The sequence below is a fragment of the Musca autumnalis genome, unplaced genomic scaffold (genome assembly GCF_047663935.1).
Source record: "Musca autumnalis isolate F117 unplaced genomic scaffold, ASM4766393v1 scaffold_1, whole genome shotgun sequence".
Taxonomy (NCBI): domain Eukaryota; kingdom Metazoa; phylum Arthropoda; class Insecta; order Diptera; family Muscidae; genus Musca; species Musca autumnalis.
The window spans coordinates 222614184-222637022 of NW_027411644.1; the positions used below are offsets into that span (position 1 = coordinate 222614184).

A 22839-nucleotide genomic window follows, 5' to 3' on the forward strand; every position below is an offset into this window, starting at 1 on the left:
ACCATAGTATGGAGGGTATATTAAGTTTGTTTCTCCGTTTGTAACGCATTGAAATACTCATTTGCGACCCTATAAAGTATATATTCTTGATCAGGGTAAAATTCTAAGTCGATCTGAGCACGACCGTCCGTTCGTCCGTCCGTCTGTGGTAATCACTCTAGCATCCACAAAAATAGAGATGTCTGCAGGCAGGTCAAGTTCGATGATGGGCTATATCGGTCCACGTTTTGGTATAGCCCCCATATAACGGTACCCCCCGATTTACGGTATTTTGACGTTTTTAGCTACATTTTCAGACCGATTTGGCTATAATTTGACATTTAGGGTTCTTAAGTGTCAACAAACATATATAACAAAACTTGTGGACATAGGTCCACGTTTTGGTATAGCCCCCATATAACGGTACCCCCCGATTTGCGGTATTTTGACGTTTTTAGCTACATTTTTAGACCGATTTAGCTATAATTTGAAATTTATGGTTCTTAAGTATCAATAAACTTATATAACAAAAGTTGTGGACATAGGTCCACGTTTTGGTATAGCCCCCATATAACGGTACCCCCCGATTTACGGTATTTTGACGGGTTTAGCTACATTTTCAGACCGATGTAGCTATAATTTGACATTTGGGGTTCTTAAAAGTCAATAAACTTATATAACAAAAGTTGTGGACATAGGTCCACGTATTGGTATAGCCCCCATATAACGGTACCCCCGATTTACGGTATTTTGACGGGTTTAGCTACATTTTCAGACCGGTTTAGCTATAATTTGACATTTAGGGTTCTTAAAAGTCAATAAACTTATATAACAAAAGTTGTGGACATAGGTATAGCCCCCATATAACGGTACCCCCCGATTTGCGGTATTTTGACGTTTTTAGCTACATTTTTAGACCGATTTAGCTATAATTTGAAATTTATGGTTCTTAAGTATCAATAAACTTATATAACAAAAGTTGTGGACATAGGTCCACGTTTTGGTATAGCCCCCATATAACGGTACCCCCCGATTTACGGTATTTTGACGGGTTTAGCTACATTTTCAGACCGATGTAGCTATAATTTGACATTTGGGGTTCTTAAAAGTCAATAAACTTATATAACAAAAGTTGTGGACATAGGTCCACGTATTGGTATAGCCCCCATATAACGGTACCCCCGATTTACGGTATTTTGACGGGTTTAGCTACATTTTCAGACCGGTTTAGCTATAATTTGACATTTAGGGTTCTTAAAAGTCAATAAACTTATATAACAAAAGTTGTGGACATAGGTCCACGTATTGGTATAGCCCCCATATAACGGTACCCCCCCGATTTACGTTATTTTGACGGGTTTAGCTACATTTTCAGACCGATTTAGCTATAATTTGACATTTGAAGTTCTTAAATGTCAATAAACTTATGTGACAAAACTTGTGGACATAGGTCCACGTTTTGGTATAGCCCCCATATAACGGTACCCCCCGATTTAGGGTATTTTGACGTTTTTAACTACATTTTCAGACCGATATAGCTATAATTTGACATTTAGGGTTCTTAAGTGTAACTAAACTTATATAACAAAAGTTGTGGACCTAGGTCCAAGTTTTGGTATAGCCCCCATATAACGGTACCCCCGATTTACGGCATTTTGACGTTTTTATCTACATTTTCAGACCGATTTAGCTATCAATTGACATTTAGGGTTCTTAAATGTCAATGAACTTATATAACTAGTGGACATAGGTCCATGTTTTGGAATAGCCCCCATATAACGTTACCGCCCGATTTCAGGTATTTTGAGAATTTTACAACAAGTTTTAACCGAATTATTTGTAATTTGAACATTTGACATTTGAAATTCTTAGTGGTCACCACACCTCTACACCAAAAATTGTCAAGAAAGCCCCCATATAACGGTACCTCCCGATTTTCAGTAATTTGATGATTTTAGCTACAATATTAAACCGAACAAGCAGTAATTTGACATTTGAAGTTCTTAGTGGTCACAACACCTCTCCATCAAAAATTGTCAACATAGGTCCATGTTCGGACATAGCTCCCATGTAACGGTACCTCCCAATTTTCAGTAATTTGGCAATTTTAGCTACAATTTTTAACAGAACTAACTGTAATTTGACATTTGAAGGTTGTAGTGGTCACCACACATCTGCATCAACAATTTTCAACATAGCCCCAATATAACGACACTTCCCTATTTTCGGTACTTTGAGGATTTTACTTAAAATGTTTAACCGAACGTAGGTCCATGTTTTTGTATAGCCCCAAAACAAACCTCCCGATTTTCCGTACCTTAGCTTTATTTTTTGGACGAACTTTCTGTAATTTGAAATTAAAAAGTCAACAAAAATTCTGCAACAAAAATTTTTCATTTAAGTTTATATCTTCTTATAGCCCAGATACCTCCGAACTAGCTGTTAATGACATTTGAAGTTCCCACGTTATGTACCGATTTTCGATATTTTAAGGATTCTAGCTAAATTTTTTAACCGAATTAGGAGTTATTTGACATTAAAGGCTCCCATCAAAAACTGTCAACAACCTACCAATTTCTACCCCAACAAAAATTGTCAACAGTTAGATATAGGCACCATAAAAAAGGGCCTCCCGAATGAAGCATTTTTTGTACATTATCTGACATTTTAACGTACTCACTTAAAGTTGGGGACAGGAATGAATATTTTATGGTGGAGGGTATGAAAAGTTCGGCCCGGCCGAACTTAATGCTTTTTTACTTGTTGTATTTAACGCTTCTTTTGTAATGTAATTACGCACAAACAACAGTCTTTCACATTAACAATTGATGTTTTGTTTTTATTTGTTTCCACACTTTTTTATTTTTGTTACAGAACTAATTTTATGCAATCCTTTTTTTTGTCAACATAAACAAACACTCACTACGCCACAACATCGTCGCACTATGCGCCTTCGCCAAAATAACAAGTGGGGTTGGGTTTCTGGTGTTATTGTCTTCTTTTTTAAATCCGTGCTATATTTGTTTGTTACAAACACTTGCACTTTCATTTTGTTTGTTTGCTCGTAATCCTTTGTTCTTATTTCCATTTTGTTTTTATACTCTTTTCCGGTAATGTCATCACAGTTGCCACAGTTGGTAGAATATTACCAAATTTGGTAACTTTTTATAGGGTTGGTAACTTGGTAACTTCGTTTTTGGTTTGGTAACTTTTTTAAGGTTTGATTGAACAAACTATAAATGCTCTGTTCCAGAACCTGCAAGAAGCTACTATTTTTTACTACGATAAAATTGTTTCCTTTATTTTATCGAAAAAATAGTAAAAATTAGTAGATTCTTGCAGTACTGGAACAGACCAAATATGTTTGCGTTTCTTTTATTATTTTCCGCATTCAAATGTGCGTCAAATTGATCAATGGCGAGATATGCAAATATAGTAAGGGTCATTCTTCACATCGGTTATGCACCTATTCTATCTGTTTTTTTTTTGCAACATATTTCCTACCATCCAGCTAAAACCTTAAGAATAGCTAGAAAAGTGAAATTATACAGAAACTACAAAAACGTAAGCCATGTCGATTCGATAATTGATAAAATCCTTCAAATATGTACCGAAAGTCGGGCATTATCCTTCTAAGGGTGCAATATCAAACGATTCTCGAAAGAAATGTTTTATACATAGTAACTACCAAATTTGAGCAACTTCAGTTGGATAATGTGGCTAATAGCTAATGTGGAGTTGTATAGTGGCTCAGTAGAAATAATTTAAAACAACAGCGAAAACTTATTACCAAAGAAAAAGTCATGAGCTTCTTTTCTAAATATAATTTTCGAGGGAACATATCTTCCAGTAATAAAGATATAATCATTATACTAACAGCCTGTTTCTGTATGTCGAAAGAAAAATGTGTGCGATTGAAACACGTCCAAACTCTTGTGTGTTTTCCAAATTGGTTTTTCGTTTTGAAGCAAAAGCAAAGGTAAAATTATTTCGAAAACTAAAGTTTGGGCGTGTTTCATTCGTACACATTCTTCTTCCGACATACAGGAACACGCTGTAAAAATTTTACCAATTTTCCCGCAAAACTGTTGGTTCATTTCACCCACTAAATATTAACTGATCATAATGTTAAGGCAGGCTTTTTCTACGTCGTAAACCCAAATCATACGATCAGACCATCATTGCGACCCACATAGCCCCTACAAAATCGGATAAAATGTAAAATATGTGTTGCTTATTCCATAAATTTTACGGTAATCTTAATATTTTATTGGGTGTATGCACACTTTTCCCTATTAATTTTTATAGAATTTACCGTTCTTCGTATTATGGAATATATTTTTTTGTATGTAATATTGTTTATTAGGGATATGAAATAGAACTATGTACTTGGATTTTCATAAAAATGCTTCCTTACCCTTAAAACTCGAGATTTATAGGAGTAGACTTTTTTGGTTGACTGTACATTTTACAGGGTTTCCGATGCATAGTTCGATGTGCAGCAATCGAAATGGCAAATTTAATTTGTTGGTAACTTTTTGGTAACATTTTCGGAAAATTTTGGTAGACAATTTTTTTACCCAGTGGCAACCGTGAATGTCATTCGTCTGTTTCCCCACCGCTCTCTTCCGCAATGCATTACAAATCTCTGTCAAAGCGAATAACAATAACAACACTATTGTTTGCTCTACTTGTTCTTATGGCACACGACCAACGGGCCGAGATTAATTTGTTTGTAAATCACACACATTCAACAATTTAACACTTATAATTTAACGCAATTCAACAAACTTTCGAGAAATAATAACAATTATGTATTTAAATAGTTAATTTATGTTAAATAATTGCAATATTAACACAACTAAAATGGAGCCGACGACAGAAACATGCGAACGATTTTAAAGCTTAACAAAAACTAACTGGAACATCAATGGGGAATAGGAATAGAAGAAGAAGAACATACTCTGAGAGAGTCATGGAGCAAAGAGCTAATGTTATAAAGATCAAGATCAAGAGTTGCAACTGTTTATACCCTCAGCCTTTAGGCCAGCGACGACCACAGAAATACAACCAAAGCGAAGACATGTATGAACGTATGAGTTAAAAAAGCAACAACCACATTATGTTTTTGTTTGTTTTCATTAATTTACACTGTACGTGAGAGAGAGAAGCAAATGCAAAAACAACTCAGTGGGCGCCCTCAATATACGATCTAAGCAAAGAAGCTCGCCCCTGCTTTAGGCTATGGAGGGTATATACACTTTGATACGATGAAAATGTGCCTCATCGAAATAATGGTTTTAGACCCCAAGTATGTTTGGACGAAATGTGTTTCAGACAATTTGGAGTCGATCTAGCCATGTCCGTCCGTCTGTCTGTCTGTCTGTCCTGCTGGCTGGAGCGCACGATAACTCTCGAACGGATGAACCAATTCGGTTAAAATTTTGGCTTTCGTAATATTTTGCCCAAACTTAGTTTAAGTTCGAAGATGGGCTATATCGGTCCACTCCTTCCGGTACCTCCCCCACAAAAGTTCGCAAATGTTCGGAAAGTTTGTGCGCACGATAACTCTTGAAGGGAGTGACCGATGTAGTCCATACTTTGTATATCGTAAACTTTCTACCAGGGTAATATGAGGTTCCAATATGGTCTCAATAGGTCCACTCCTTCGGGTACCTCCCACACAAAATTTCGGAAAAGTTCAGTTTAGGGCCATCTCTCGAATCGGTTTGATTTTTGTTTTAGCAACTTGTATTCACTGCCCTCCATACGACGATACAAGTACCAGCAGGGGCAAGTCCATACTTCCTGAGAAAATATCATGAAAGTTGCAAAAAACACCTATGACACCGTGTGAGGTGGTTGGAGCTCAAGATAACTCTCGAACGGATCTGCCGATTCGGTCCAAAATATGGTCTTAGTAATATTTTGTCCAAACATAGTTTAAGTTTGAAGATAAGCCATATCGGTCCACTCCTTCAGGTACCTCCCCCACAAAAGTTCAAAAATGTTTGGAAAAATTGTTTGTACGGTAACTATTGAAGGGAGTGGCCGAATTGGTCTATACGTTACACATCCTAATATATCTACTAGATATAGATCAGGTTCAAATATGGACTATATTTGTCCACTCCATCCGGTACCTCCCACACAAAATTTCGGATAAGTTCACTTTAAGACCTAATATCGAATCACTTTGATTTTTGTTGAAGCAACTTGCATTCGCTGCCTCAATTATGAAGGGAAACGTTTTTTTAGGGGCAAGTCCATACTTCTTGAGCAAACAGCCCAAAGAGAGCTATGGCACCATATGTTGTGGCTGGAGATCCACTTCCATAAAGGTCAATGTCGATCCATTCCATTTAGTATCTCCTCCGCAAAACTTTTGATCTTTAATCCTAATCAACATTTTTGTCGGTTCAAACGGCCAACATTTTTAAAACCCACTAAATACAAACGTATTTTGGGAAAAAATTGTTTCAATATACACAGGCTGAGGGTATATCTCTGTCGGCACATTTTTACTTGTTTTATTTGCATTGTAAGAGATACATTGGGGGTTATCACGAATGAAATTTCCTCATGAGTTTTGTTTTTCCGCCGTTGCAACTTAAGGGAGAAAGTGAAAAAATTCACGTTCCTGATAACCCCCATTGCACTATGTCGCGAGTTCATATTAACTGTGGCCAAAAATAGAAGGAGTTGTTGTAGGTGCATCAATTTTGGTACACGTACCTGTTATTGACTTACAATCTCCAGGACAAAAAACTAAGATAATCGGTCCACGCTTTGATATAGCCCCCGTAGAACCGTACCTCCCTATTTTCAGTATTTTGAAAGTTTTAGTCATAATGACCAACCGAAATTACTGAAATTTGGTGGTTAGTCTTCAGCCGAAGTATGACATATTCCAACTTAGAATTTTGGTCCACGTTTTGATTTAGCCCCCATAGAACGGTACCCCCCGATTACACTATGCAACATTTTTAAGGTGATCTTGTGCAAACAATTCGAACCGCGAATTTTTTGAAAGTACAGAACCAAACGACAGGAAACCCTAGTTAGGTTTTGTTGTGTCAGATCCAGCTCGGATTTTATGGCCCCATCTAAACATGGTTAAATATTGAGTTTTTAAAGAAATTCGGGGCTATATCTCTGAAACCAATGCAAAACTTCTTCTGACCTCTGAAGCTAATTTGTAGATAAGGACAAGAATAAAATATTTGGAGAAATAATGGACTCGAAAAAGTACATTTATTGCCTTAAATTTCAAAACATATGCAAAAATGCCACAATTTTTACACATTTCAAACCGTATCTCCAAAACCGTTAATTTTTTCTGAATATTTTCTTTTGGAAAAATATTCCCTCTTCAGAACATGTCATTGTTGTAGAATGCCTCTATCCTGCTGTTTTCAGCACATTTTTCAACGACGATTTGATAAAAATGTCAATAATGTAGTGAAATCAAAAATGCGAGAATAAACTGTTCGTGTGAACTGTATTTGAAATACGTGTTGTAAAAGATATGATGCAAAATACCGCTGAAACAACATGAAGTAAGCATTTTAGAGTTTCAGAATGTTCTAAAGAATTGTTGGGAACTTTATTTGGAAGATTTTTGCAAAAGGTCACATGGTTCAACTCCCAACAGTTTAGCCGATACTGACTAGAATTTCAGCAATTATGTAAAATTTTCTATATTTTATAGATTTTTATGCCCTAGATGGAGTTTTTCTTATGTGGTTTTTTCAAAAGATAAGTTCTACTAGTTTAGGGCTACAATATTGCTAAAGACAGCCAGGTCAAATTCCTATTCGTTTCTGAGATAAAGGCATGATAAATACAAAAAAGTGTAGATTTAGCCCGGTTTAGATGAGGCCATAAAATCCGAACTGGATCTGACAGGACAAAACCCTACTAGGGTTTTTGTAGTCCAAATATGTACTTTCAAAAAATGCATACTAGAAGTTGTTTGCATTTTCAGTGTTGCACAGTGTTATCGGTATTTTGAAGATTTTAGCCTCATTGTTACACCGAAATTGCTGAAATTTGGTATTAAGTCTTTGTTGGGTGCATAAAACTTTCATCTTGAAATTAATCTGCACAGGTCCACGCCTTCATATAGCCCCCATAGGACGGTACCTCCCGATTTTCAGTATTTTGAAGGTTTTAGTCTGATAATCACAACGGAATGGCTTAAAAATTGGTATTAAGTCTTCTTGGGGGCTTATAACTTTCTACCACAAATCTGACGATTTTTTGGCATAAAATTGAAAAATGACGATTTTATGGTCCAAAATGACGATTTTTCACGTAAGCCAGAAATCCATGAAATAAAAGACCACAACTACATTTTGACTAAAATTTCATGAAAGATTTTAAGGAAAACAATGTTCTAAACTCGATTTTTGAGCTATTTTAATGTTTTATAGCACTTTCTAGACGGATTGGCTATATTTAGGCACATATCTGGAATACAGGTATTTTCATAGTTTTTGTTGCCCCATATTTAAATTACATCAGCTGAAAAGTTTCGTTTAGTTTTGTTAATGGATGAAAATCTTCCTTAACAAGCTTTCTAGATAAAATTTTAATTAATTTTTAGCTTTAATAACTTCCTACTAATGTCCTCTTTAAGCCAGTTTTGAATGAAAATTTTTATCGATTTACGACTGCCCAACAACCAAAATGTACATGTACCGACAAACATGGACGCACAGTGGTGGCACTTACATGGGAAGGTGTGACAAAAATACTTCTAGGTGATATATCGAATTGAAATTTTAATCAATTGGTCCTCGGGGGCTAAGAACACTCTAACAAAAATATTGGAGTCCTAGGTCCAACATTTCGCGTGGTTCCCATGTAACGAATCATTCTGAATTGAAGTATTTTCCTGTTGCCAACATATTGTTTAACCGAATTCGTTGTAATCCGGTACTAGGAGTTGTTATTGCATAGTAAAAGTCCCCGCTAGAAACTTTCAATATTGGTCCATGATTTTCTATAACCCCATATATGATTTCTATCTCGATCTAATGTATTTTACAGATATTTAACAAATTCTAAACGGATTAGACTTTAATAGTGAACTCAGAGTTTAGAACAAGATTTTATAAATAAATTCGGCATTGGTCCACTTTTGGCCACAGCCTCAATAGGGTTACCATATATTTTTCTGAAATTTATAAGATTTAATCACCTTTTTTCTGCAGAATTACCGGTAATAACGTATTTTTGGTTCTCAGTGCGGGGAAAATTTCCACGTTTTGACGTGTTCCAACATTAGGGTGTCCCTAACAAGAAAAAATATTTATTAAAGTATGTACCACAAAAATATTTTTTTCCAACGCGAGTTTTCAGTGCGGTTTTAAGTTACCATGATAAAATACATCACTACATGTAAGAAAGGATAATAAAAATTATTTTAAAAATTAAAAAAATATGAATTCAGCAACTAAAAAAGGGAGTTAAACTTTTGGCCATAACTGCCAAAACCGCAAATTTCTATACAGTTTTGAAATCTACAGGAGCTAGGCTTCAATTTGGTACTAGTGACCATTTGTTCGAATTTGTAGAAAGTGACTAAAAGTTTAAGGAAATCCATACATCTATATAAAATAATTTAATTTTTATTAATATTATAACCAAAATATTTGGCAGCCCTTGCAATTTAGAGGAATTTTCATAACTAGAAAAATGAAGCTTAGGCAATTTATTAAATGATTCAACTTAAGTTAAGGCGTTAAAAATAGTCCTTTGTTTCATAAATTCGATTAGAATATAAATATTTTTTTTTTCATTTTTAAATAAATTTTTTTAGGTGATATCCGGTTAGATTTATTGCTCAGGGTTGTATATCTTATGTTGTCCGTCGCATACACAGAAATATCAGCGAGAAATCGCATTAAATTGTAACCAGCCGAGTTTTGGACCCGGTTGACGATTTTTCAAATATTGCTGACGATTTGACGATTTTTTTGACGATTTCCGATCAAAAACTGTCGGCAACGCTGCCTCGTCTTCATACAGACCCGATAGAACCGTACCTCCCCATTTTCGGTATTTTGAATGTTGTGGTCTCAATATCCAACCGAAATGTCAGTCTTCATATTTCTTGTGAGCTTATTGAATACATCGAACTCTTGTCTTTATGTATGAGAATTTTCTTTTAAAAACATTTTTTGGCCGATTAATGGTCAAAAAGGTAATTTTTTGTAAAAAAAATCGAATTTTGATCTTCGCTATTCACATATTTTTTAAAAAAATTAATATTTTTTTAAAAGTCTCTCGTTTCAAAGCAAGATTATTACGTACTTAATAAGCTCACAAAAATATACGATGATCGGTTCATTCGTTTTCGCGATATACCCAACACCGTAAAGCGCTTTGTTTAAATAGGGGGTAACCCCTGAGTGAGGTGGTCGCTGAAAAAGAGATATAACATGTTCGTCTGCAAACTTCTGCAGCTGGAACCTTTATACGTTTGAAGTACTCACTTTTCACAATTAAAACAACAAATAATATCGATATACGCTTTTATAAAAATTTTTCCCCACTCCACTACTTTTAAAATTTGGTTCACAAAATCGATATACTAAGTGCCACAAACCCATAAATCCACTATGATCACTATTTACATCCAAACAAAATTTAATCCATGTTTATTGAGCTATTTTTTTTATTTTTTAGGGTACTAAATTTTAGTGAAATTCCACTTTTAGTGGACTAGAACTTGTAGGCAACAGCATGAAACAAAGTTCCGTTACCATGCCTGAGAGTGTCCTCTTTTAGCCCATATATACTAATGTTCCGTCCGTTTAATACTCTTTAAAATTTTCCAATTTCAAAACTACAGCTTTTTTACACAAATGGACATTTTTTTAATATATGAGTTCTTATATGAGTTTTATGAAAGCCCAAGAAATATATATTTTTTTTTTTAATTTTGGAACAAATTTTTTTAAATTTAATTTAATTTTGTTTTGTATTTATGAAAAAACTGTAATTTTCAAATTTGAACCTGAATTCCTCTGCAACTACTAGACCGAATTTGAATGTTTTTAATGCATAGGAAGAAAGCTGATTGTGTTATCTATCGAAAAAAAATATGATAGTATCTCTTTCCTTTCAAAACTCTGAAACTTTTGAACAGATATTTTCATATATATATTTGTTTTTTCGATGCATCAAATTCGTGGTAGTTGTAAAGGAATTCAAGGCCTAATTATAATCTTTAGTTTTTTCATATTTTTCATAAAAATGTGAGTGTTTTTGAGATGTTCATATGTTCCAATCTATTAGAAACCCATAAAAATACAAACCATAAAAATACAAAAAAATAAAAACAAGTAAAATAGAGTCGGCAGGGCCGAACTTTTTATACCCTCCACCATGAAATATGGTGAAGCAAAATGGAATAATGAGTTTCCTTTGGGAGATCCATTATGACTAGAAAGGTCAGGAAATGGAGCTAAAAACCTAAAATGCATATATAAAGTTATATCAAAACATGTCCTATATGAACAAATTTTGCCCGAAAAAGTGATAAAAACATGAAAGTACCTGAAATCGGGCGGTACCGTTATATTGGCGATATACCAAAACATGGACACATGTTCACTATTGTTGGTGCAGAAGTTTTTTGACCACATGGAATTCAAAATGCCATATGACAGCCAATATCGACCGAACAAATTCGCAGTACTTAAAAATTGGGCGGTATTGTTATATTGGTGCACGGTGCTTCTTAACTAAATTTAAATGAAAGGTGCTTACACCTTGGAAGTTTTTGCGGTTTCTGAAACTACAATGTTCATAGATGATAAAAATAAAAAAAAAAAAATAAAAAAAAATTGCCGGAGGGATTTTCAAATAAATCGAGGTCTAAGTTCACATTTTTAGGGCTTTTTTAGGTTTTCACGATTTTGCTTGGAAACCGCAAGCCATATCGAAATGGGACTGAAGAAAGTTTTGTAGCAGTGGAAATTGTCTACAAGATTGTCCTGCATGATGTTTTCGTAGGTATTACCATTTTTGAGATATAGAAGTTCAAATTTTGACAATTTACTGACTGTTACGCCTCCTTATAAAACAAGGTCATGACCGCAATTTCCCAAATTAAACTTATATATCTCAAAAATGGTTCAACCCAGTAAAAAAATTACGAAAACCAAACTTATACAGAATTTTCACAGCTATAAAATGTTCTCTAGTCACATTTCGATAAGGCTTACCGTTTTCAAGCAAATCGTGAAAACCTAACAAAAAAATCTAAAATTGTGACCTGAACTTCTATATCTCAAAAATGGTAAAACCTAGGACCAAATCATAACAGTAAATCCTCTGGAGAATTTCCACAGCTCCAAAGTTTTCTTTAGCTCCATCTCGATAGGACTTGCGGTTTCGAAGCAAAATCGCGAAAATCTAAAATAAACCTAAAAATGTGAACTTACCGCGATTTATTTAAAATTCCCACCAGCGATTTTTTCTTGTTTTTGGATTTTTCTCATCTATGAACATTGCTGTTTCAGAATCTGCGAAAACTTCCCAGGTGTAAGCGGTTTTTTTTAAAGTTAGTTAAGGTGCACTCTGCTAGACATAGTTTTAAAGGGGGCCATACAGTCAGTACATTGTATCAATCTTGTAGAGATTTTTCACTGCTACAACACTTTATTTAATTCCATTTCGTTAGTGTTTGCGGTTTGAACTTTGACCGCGATTTATTTGAAAATCCCTCCGGCGATTTTTTGTTTTTTTTTTTATTTTTCTCATCTATGAACATTGTAGTTTCAGAAACCGCAAAAACTTCCCAGATGTAAGCACATTTCATTTAAATTTAGTTAAGGCGCACCGTGGGTGCTATACAAAAACGTGGACGTTTGTCCACAATTTTTGATGGAGAAGTGTTTTCACCACTGGGAACCCTATGTGTCAAATTTCAGCCAATTGAAGCAGGAAAAGCATATAAATATTTAATGTACCTGAATACGGCGCTACGTTTAAGTGGGGGCTATACCACAAAACGTGGTCCTATGTCGATAATTATACCCTCAGCATTTATGCTAACGAGGGTATATTCACTTTCATACGGGCAAAATGTGCCTCATCGAAATAAAGGTTTTAAACCCCAAGTATGTTTGGACGAAATGTGTTTTAGACAATTTGGAGTCGATTGAGCAATGTCCGTCCGTCTGTCTGGCTGGCTGGCTGGAGCGCACGATAACTCTCAAACGGATGAACCGATTTGGTCCATACTTTGCACATCCTGAAATGTGTACCAGACTTAGATAAGGTTTCAATATGGACTCAATCGGTCCACTCCTTCGGTTGCCTCCCACAAAAATTTCGGAAAAGTTCAGTTTAGGGCCATCTCTCGAATCACTTTGCAACTTATATTCACTGCCCGCAATACGACGGTACAAGTTTCATTAGGGGCAAGTCCATACTTCCTGAGAAAATGGCATTAAAGTTGCAAAAATACACCTATGACACCGTGTGAGGTGGTTGGAGCGCAAGATAACTCTAGAACGGATCTGCTGATTCGGTCCAACATTTAGCCTTAGTAATATTTTGTCAAAACATTGTTTAAGCTCGAAGATAAGTCATGTCGGTCCACTCCTTCAGGTACCTTCCCCATAAAAGTTCAAAAATGTTCGGAAAAATTGTTCGTACTATAACTCTTGAAGGCAGTGACCGAATTGGTCCATACTTTACACATCCTAATATATCTTGCTGATATAGATCAGATTCAAATATGGACTATATTTGTCTACTCCATCCGGTACCTCCCACACAAAATTTCGGATAAGTTCACTTTAAGACCTGATATCGAATCACTTTGATTTTTGTTGAAGCAACTTACATTCGCTGCCTCAATTACGATAGTAAAAGTTTTTTCAGGGGCAAGTCCGTACTTCTTGAGGAAACAGCCCGAAGGGTGTAAAAACCCCATAGGCACCATATGTAGTGTCTGGAGATCCACTCCCATAATGGTCAATGTCGATCCATTCCTTTTAGTATCTCCTCCGCAAAACTTTTGATCTTTAATTCTAATCAACATTTTTGTCGCTTCAAACGCCCAACATTTTTAAAACCCCCTAAATAAATACTTTTTTGGGGCAAAATTGTTTTAAAATACACGGGCTGAGGGTATATCTCTGTTGGCAAAGCCGACTGATACTTTTTTACTTGTTTTTGTTGTCCATTTTGTCAATTTGCAGCCAATTTAATTAGAAAAATAAATAAAAACTTCAAATCGTGGTTACCTTTATATGGGGGCAATATGTGACAAATTACAGCCAATTTAATAAGAAAAAGTATATTAAAACTTCAAAGTACCTAAAATCGGGCGGTACCTTTATAGGGGGTTAACCAAATCATGGACATATGTCCAAAATTTTGGTTGGAGACGTTTTTTGCTACCATTGCAAACCCTATGTGCCAAATTACACCCAATTTAATTAGAAAACAATTAAAAAGCGTTAAGTTCCACCACCATAAAATATTATGAGCTAAGACGGAATAATTATTTTCTTTCCTGTCCACAATTTTAGGCGGAGATATTTCGTGACCGCTGTTACCTAAATAAGCTAAAAAACTAGTTTTGTGACCACGAGGAACCTCAAATGTCGAATTGCAGATACATGGGAAAAATTGTAGCTAAAATCCAAAAAACCGAAAATCGGGAGGTACCGTTATATGGGGGCTATACCAAAACGAGGACCTATGTCCATAATTTTTAGTGACGAAGTTTTTTAATCACTGGACACCGCTAATTTAATATGTAGCTAAGACACTTAAATATCTTACATAAATCGGGAAGTATGGGTGCAGTAGTAAAACCTGGACCTTAAAAAAAGTTTATTCCCGTTGGATCAGGACAATTTGACAATCGCTCAAACAAAAGGCTCGTGTCGATTTGTGCAATGAAAATTTGAAAACAATACAGTCAAAGAAACGTGGATCTATGCAAATGAGCAGCAATCAACCGTGTGGGTCTTCGAAGACGAGAAAATTCCTATGAACGTTTTTCGTAAAATAAGCAATTTGAAGCAAACTGTCGCCTGTTTCCTTGGCAATACTGGCCATTTGGCGTCTTTTCCGCTTGAACAACGTAAGACTGTCAATTCTGAATAGTAAACAAGTAAGAACGGCGTTAAGTTCGGCCGGGCCGAACTTGTTATACCCTCCACCACTAGTTGTATTGAAGTAAAATGGAACTTCAATCAATTTCATATCCACTTTAAAATATTTTGTTGTTATTCAAACAATTGAATTACAACAAAATATGGACTCAAGCTGAAATAAACACAAAGATGTAAAATTCTGCAGTCCAACAATAAAAAACGCCAACAACAATAATAGGCATCAGCACGGCCTTGTTGACCAATGCGTAATGCAAAAATAACTTTCTTGTTGTTTTTACCCCCGCTTATTGAAGCAACATTCCTATGTTCGTATTCTTTGCGAAGCAAAGACGACATAAAAACAGTGTGGATATGAAATTATTTAGTTCGACTCAAATTGTAGGGTAAACAGCTTTAGGGCCATACAGCAAATTTCTCATTTTGTTTAATTTGCTAGATGGCTTTATTGACCTGTTTATCGATACAGAGTCGGCGAAAAAGGGAACTGATGAAGTTGTTTGGTGACAACTGAAACTATAGTATTCCCTACCCTTCGCCCGCAACTAATCAATTTCATATCCACTTTAAAATATTTTGTTGTTATTCAAACAATTGAATTACAACAAAATATGGACTCAAGCTGAAATAAACACAAAGATGTAAAATGGAATAATTAGTTTCCTTTCGTGTATGAAGAAGACTTAATACTAAATTTCAGCAATTTCGGTAAAACAATGTGAGGCACCATTCTATGGGGGCTATTTCAAAACGTGGATCTTTACCGACAAATTTCTGACGGAAAGTGTTTAGGCTCAAAGAAGACAAAATACCAAATTTCCTATATTTCGGTAAGAGAATGTGGCTAAAACTAAAAAAAATACCGAAAATCAAGATGTAAGCTTCTATGGGGATATTGGAAGACGTGGACATATACTGATAATACTCTTCTGGAATATTTTATAAGTCTTGGAAGACGAAATAACGAATTTCAGCCATTTCGGTTGGATACTGACGTCACAATCTTCAGTATTACGAAAATCCGGAGGTACCGTTCTATAGGGGCTATATCGAAACGTGGACCTACACCGCCGAATTTTAGTCAGAAATGGGGCAATATGAAAGCGTGGACCTGTACAGACATATTTCTGGCGAACAGTTTTATATCACATTGAAGACTAAATACCAAATTTCATCCATTTTGGTGGAATATTGAAGACACAACCTTCAAAATACGAAAAATCGGGAGGTACCTTTCCATGGGGGCTATATGAAGGCGTGGACGTATACCGACAAATTTAAAGGTGAAATTTGAGTACCCCCAACGAAATCTAAATAACAAATTTCAGCCATTTCGGTGGAATATTGAGGCCACAACGTTCAAAATACCGAAAATCGGAAGGTACCGTTCTATGGGGGCTATATGAAGGCATGGACCGATACAGACAAAGTTCTGGGGAAAGTTTTATACCACCAACGTAGACTAAGTACCAAATTTCAGCCATTTCGGTGTGATAATGAAGCTAAAACCTTCAAAATACCGAAAATCGGGAGGTACCATTCTATGGGGGCTATATGAAGGTGTGAACCGATACCGACAAAATTTTGGGGGAAAGTTTTGTACCCCTAAAGAAGACTACGTACCAAATTTCAGCCATTTTGGTAGTATAATGAAGCTAAAACCTTAAAAATACCGAAAATCGGGAGGTACCGTTCTATGGGGGCTATATGAAGGTGTAGACCGATACCGACAAAATTCTGGGAGAAAGTTTTGTACCCCTAAAGAAGACTACGTACCAAATTTCAGCCATTTTGGTAGTATAATGAAGCTAAAACCTTAAAAATACCGAAAATCGGGAGGTACCGTTCTATGGGGGCTATATGAAGGCGTGGACCGATACCGACAAAATTCTGGGGGAAAGTTTTATACCCCTAAAGAAGACTACGTACCAAATTTCAGCCATTTTGGTAGGATAATGAAGCTAAAACCTTAAAAATACCGAAAATCGGGAGGTACCGTTCTATGGGGGCTATATGAAGGTGTGGATCGATACCGACAAAATTCTGGGGGTAAGTTTTATACCCCTAAAGAAGACTACGTACCAAATATCAGCCATTTTGGTAGGATAATGAAGCTAAAACCTTAAAAATACCGAAAATCGGGAGGTACCGTTCTATGGGGGCTATATCAAAACGTGGACCGATATACCCCATTTTCAATACCAACCATCCTGCAAGTAATAAAAACTTCTGTACCAAATTTTGACTCTCTATCTTTAAAATTGCGAGCTGTATCTTGATTTCAACAGACAGACAGACGGACGGACGGCCAGACGGACATGGTCAAATCGACATAGAATTTTATGCTGATCAATAATATATATACTTTATAGGGTCTACGACGAATATTTCGATGTGTTACAAACGGAATGACAAATTTAATTATACCCTCCATATGGTGGAGGGTATAAAAAGTTACCAAAATTCTGTGAAATAAAAATTTTAAATCATTTTGTGCCTGAAGGTGTTTTATCGTATCACCTTGTATGTAAGAATTTTCCTTTTGTTTTAGAGTTGGGTCATCTAGTTCCTAGTTCAGTGTACTAGTTCCAAAACGTATGAGCAACGTCATAAACGTGTGATATTACGTATACGCAGTTTGTTCATACAAATGATGTGAGCCATTGGAACTGCGTAGTGAACTAGATTGTTCCATGTAGTTCATTTAGCACTACTCTACATGACCCTACTATGCAGCTTTAAATGTTGTGTGTGTTTATAATTAAAATAAAATTATTTTAGCCAACAATTGTAAAAGGGAGTCTTCTTTCATATTAATGAGTGGACGCCGATTCATATTGGCTCAATAATATGGGATGTACTTTTAATCGCCAAGTCCGAAAAGCGTGTCTTACGACACCACGTATAAAAATGTTTTTATGGGTGAAATAACAGAAAATGTCGGAAGGCAAAATGTTGATTTTCTGGTCGGGAATTGAAACGCACACCCTCCGTTCTGATAAAACATCACATATAGGGTTTCTTCTTTTGTTACTGTCACAGGCTGTATTAATATCTCTGTCGGCAATGCCATCTGATTCTTGTTTACTTCTTTAAATAAATATTCTTTAGATAATATATAAAGCTTTAATTTAATACTATTCCCCTTTTTGTATTTCGTTACAGAATTTGGACAATCACTATAGTGTTTCCATCAAACGGTTTCAAGCAACAAAAGGAACAAGATTTTCATTCAATAACGAAAAACGAAATAAAAAACAACATAAAACAAGATAAACACCTGAAAATACTCTCTTCAATACCTTAAATGAAAATAAAAAATACTTTTTTTCTGAACACAACAAACAACTATAGAACGACATACAAGAAACCCTGCAAAAAAGACACATTCAACTTACAAAAGAAATTACATTGCTTGCTGGCTGGCCTAATAAAGGAGAAGAATACAAGAACATAAAACTGGCACAATAACAGGCTGGGCAAACAAACACGCGAACCCAACACAAAGAAGTACAACGACCACGAACGACACTGATAAATGGAAGAGTAGTCCTTCTATGAAAGGATATGTCATGTTGATGCTGGCTGGGTGTTATTGGAACAAGTGAATGGACCAACCAAACGAACGAATGAATGCCTGAATGAATGAATAAAGAACGAAGCAAACGAACGACCCGACCCAACCAAACCAAGTGAATGACTGACATGTCACATGAGAACATGAATAGGAGAAACTAAAGAGTAGAATTATGATAAATGACAATTAAACCTCAGGAGAAAGAAAGGATACACTGTGCGAGGGAGGACGTAGCGAGCAGTACATGAAGAAACAAGCGTCAATCAACAAAGTCTCAAGAACATGTTGACGTGTAAAAAATAACAGGTTACACTGACTGACACAGACCAAAAAACAAGTTTACGTTTTTTCACGAAGAGAGCGAGAGGAGGAGACACCACCGTAGTAGCAAAGAAACAATTGACTGGCTTAAACTTTAAGACAAGAAAATAAATGGATTTACACACAGCATTTGGCAAAGAAATTGTAATTATTTATCAAAAAGATACTCACAAAAACCATAGACACCTAATACCCAGAGAGCTTTTGCACAACCAAAGACAATTCGATAAAAGAATGGCAGATGTTTGATTCGAGAGAAGAGAATGCTCAACTATTAAAAGCAATTAACCAAAGAAACCCAGACAAAAATATCACATCAACTGAGAGTAATTGAAAGAGTACAAAAATATCATCATTCTCTTTGCTAATACCAAAAATAGATAAACAAAAAATATCATATGGATTCATTAGACTCAAAAGACGCTGAATATTTTATTAACAATTTCAGAATTCCTATAAATGCTCCTAGTTGGTTCTATGCCAACAATAAACCCAGCAACAACAATGCTCTCTATAATAAAGCAACTTCCGCCGCCGCCGCCACCACCACTACCACCCGCAACTATACAACAGTATCTGCAACTAAAATTTCGTCATCATCATCCGCAAATCCATCATCCGCAAATCCATCATCATTCGCCATTGACAATTTTAAATTTCAACGCTATCATCGCCGGAAATCCTGCCCTTGGAAACGGATATCACAAAAGTTGAAACATTTTATGTTGTCACTATTGAGAACCTTATTTTATCTACTATTCTTGCTAAGCCTAAGTGATTGTTGGTTTCAAGTGGGCTCTGCCACTTTGATTGTGGCAGACGAACCGAATATACAAAGTAATTTTGGCAATCGTACCTCAACAACGATATTACAACTACCCATACAACCGTTGATATTTGAGGTGGCGGCGGCAGCACCAGAAACCAATGGCGGCAATACACGACACACAACGGGGGACGAGGGAGTACAAGAGCACAATAGTAATAGCAGCAGCAGCAGTAGTTCTACAACGAGTTCACACGCTCCCGCAGCACAAACCAATAATGGAGCTACAACTTCAGCACACTCTACACATCACAGAAACCAACACAGTATTAGCAGCATGTTTACCACATCCAGTCCTCTCTCCATTACCTCCTCCACTTTATCTCCACTGGCAACATCGAATGACACGCAATTGTTGTCATCGCCCACCCTATCATCGCCATTGTCCTTTTCATCACCAGAAACAGACTCATCCTCAGCCGACTCAACAAACCTACCATCCTCCGCTATCCCCACAGCCCTTGCTGAATTTACAACACCTGCTTTCCACACAGTCTTGGTTAGCATAATACTACTGTTTGTTATCCTCGGCACAATTGTTGGCAATGTCCTGGTATGTATTGCCGTTTGTATGGTCCGTAAACTACGACGTCCTTGTAATTATTTATTGGTCTCCCTGGCTCTCTCTGATCTCTGTGTGGCCGTCCTCGTTATGCCCATGGCCTTGCTTTATGAGATTTTGGAAAAGTGGAGCTTCGGCCCGTTATTATGCGATATTTGGGTATCATTTGATGTCCTCTGCTGTACGGCATCCATACTCAATCTATGTGCCATTTCGGTGGATCGCTATTTGGCCATTACCAAACCCCTGGAGTATGGGGTTAAACGTACACCAAGGCGTATGATGTTGTGTGTGGCCCTGGTGTGGCTGGCTGCCGCCTGCATATCATTGCCACCCCTTCTCATTCTGGGCAATGAACATGAAGATGAACATGGTAATCCCATGTGTTCGGTGTGTCAGAATTTTGCATATCAAATTTATGCAACGTTGGGATCCTTTTACATACCACTGGCTGTAATGCTCTTTGTGTACTATCAGATATTCCGGGCAGCCAGACGCATTGTTTTGGAAGAGAAAAGGGCACAAACACATTTACAGCATGCCCTCAATGGTACAGGGTCGCCGCCAGGCCACACAGACCTAGAGGCTCATGGCCAGCATCACCAACAACAACACCGTCACAGTAGCTACGGCAATACATCGTTAAATTATTCCACATGTGGTGGCCTATCGGCTAGTCATCACAGTGTTGGTCATGGTGGCCATGGTGGGGGTAGTGGTTCCAGTGGCCTACTGGGTTCACCGCATCAAAAGAAACTGCGTTTTCAATTGGCCAAAGAGAAGAAGGCCTCCACCACACTGGGCATAATAATGTCGGCATTTACCATTTGTTGGCTGCCATTCTTTATTTTAGCTCTGATACGGCCATTTGTGGAATCGGAAACCTTCCATGTGCCACAATCACTATCTTCATTGTTCCTATGGCTGGGTTATGCCAATTCATTGCTCAATCCCATTATCTATGCCACCCTAAATCGTGACTTCCGCAAACCTTTCCAGGAGATACTCTACTTTAGATGTTCCAGTTTGAATACCATGATGCGTGAGAATTACTATCAGGATCAATATGGAGAGCCGCCATCACAGAGGGTAATGTTGGGCGACGAAAGGCATGGTGCAAGGGAAAGTTTTCTCTGAAATTAGGTGAATTGAGAGTCCCGCAAAGAACCTCAACAAATGAATGAATAAAAGAAAGACATCATTAAACCGCATAAAAGAAGAAAAGAGAAAACACTAAACAACTACCAAAGAGAGCAAAATACCAAAAGGCCGAATATGGTAAACACAATCAAAAGGAATTGGACCTTTTTAAATTAAGTTCTCCTTCTATTTAAATTTTTCTGCTTCTTTTTCTTCTGTGACAAAAAAGAGTGATGATTTTTATACACAAACAAAAGAAATATTAGTTAAAAAAACTGCTATTTAAACTAAAGAAAAAAAGGAGCTGTTACTGTTGCTATTCTAGTTATTATTTATACTATTTTTAAACTAATTTTCATAATGACAACAACAACATCTAATCAAAAATGAGAGTAAAACTAAAGTAAAACTAAAATCATCCTACAAAATAAATATTTATCTATAAGTTACAAACACACACACACAAAAGAGCAAGTAATAAAGAAATCCTATTTTAAAATAAGTTTTAAATTAAGTAATTACGAAAAACCAAAAATAAAAACACACATTAATATACTCCCAACAAAAATCAATGTAAATTAAAAACCATTCAATAATATAGCGAAAATATTAGTTTTTCTAGTTAATAAGTATAAAACAAAAAAATCAACAAAAAAGAGCAAACAAAAAACGACATCTTAATAAGTCATTAGAATATCCATGTAGTAAAGGAAAAAAAAAAAACATCCATAACATAGTTGAACGCTAAAACAAAACCAAAAACACAATATTCAAAACTCAGTTCTGTCGTTAAAGATAGTTTCAAAAATTTCTATGCAATTTTTTTACACAACATTTTGTTAAGATTTGTTAATAACTTGTTTTTGTTACCTACGCTGGATATAAGGCAGTTGGTTTTTGCTATTGGGAAATATAAAGGTAAATTTTTGTTGAAAAAAGTAAATTAATAGTATGGTGAATTTTCCTTTCTTTTAATACAAAAATGTGTAAGTGGCGAAAGATTGTAATAGGCGTGACCATCATTTGGCATTAGTCAGGGCGATGAGAATGTAGTAATAAAAGCTTTTGTAGGAAAAATAATCATATATGAATAAGTAGAAACAGTAGTTATCCTACGGTCGCTCTTCAAGTATCAGATAGAAATTTCCCAGATATCATCACTGCTGCAGGCGCTCACTGTATTCCCAATTTTAAAGTAGAAGAAATGGAATGAACCTGATGAACTTCGCCATATAAACCCAACCAAGTAAAAAACAAGTGAGCAAAGGCTATAGTCGGGACGGGG

At 36.1% G+C, this 22839-nt stretch overlaps 1 protein-coding gene across 9 annotated transcripts in view; it reads left to right on the forward strand.

The window, feature by feature from the left end:
* The window catches only part of 5-HT7 (5-hydroxytryptamine receptor 7), a 554635-nt gene extending 532513 nt beyond the window's left edge, over positions 1-22122 (forward strand). For all 9 annotated transcript variants that reach the window (XM_073960261.1, XM_073960262.1, XM_073960264.1 and 6 more), the window contains one exon: positions 18294-22122. In XM_073960261.1, the coding sequence (XP_073816362.1) occupies positions 19425-21551 (2127 nt within the window). In that variant the 5' untranslated portion in view covers positions 18294-19424 and the 3' untranslated portion in view covers positions 21552-22122. The remainder of the gene's footprint in view (positions 1-18293) is intronic.
* The last annotated feature ends 717 nt before the right edge of the window (positions 22123-22839 follow it).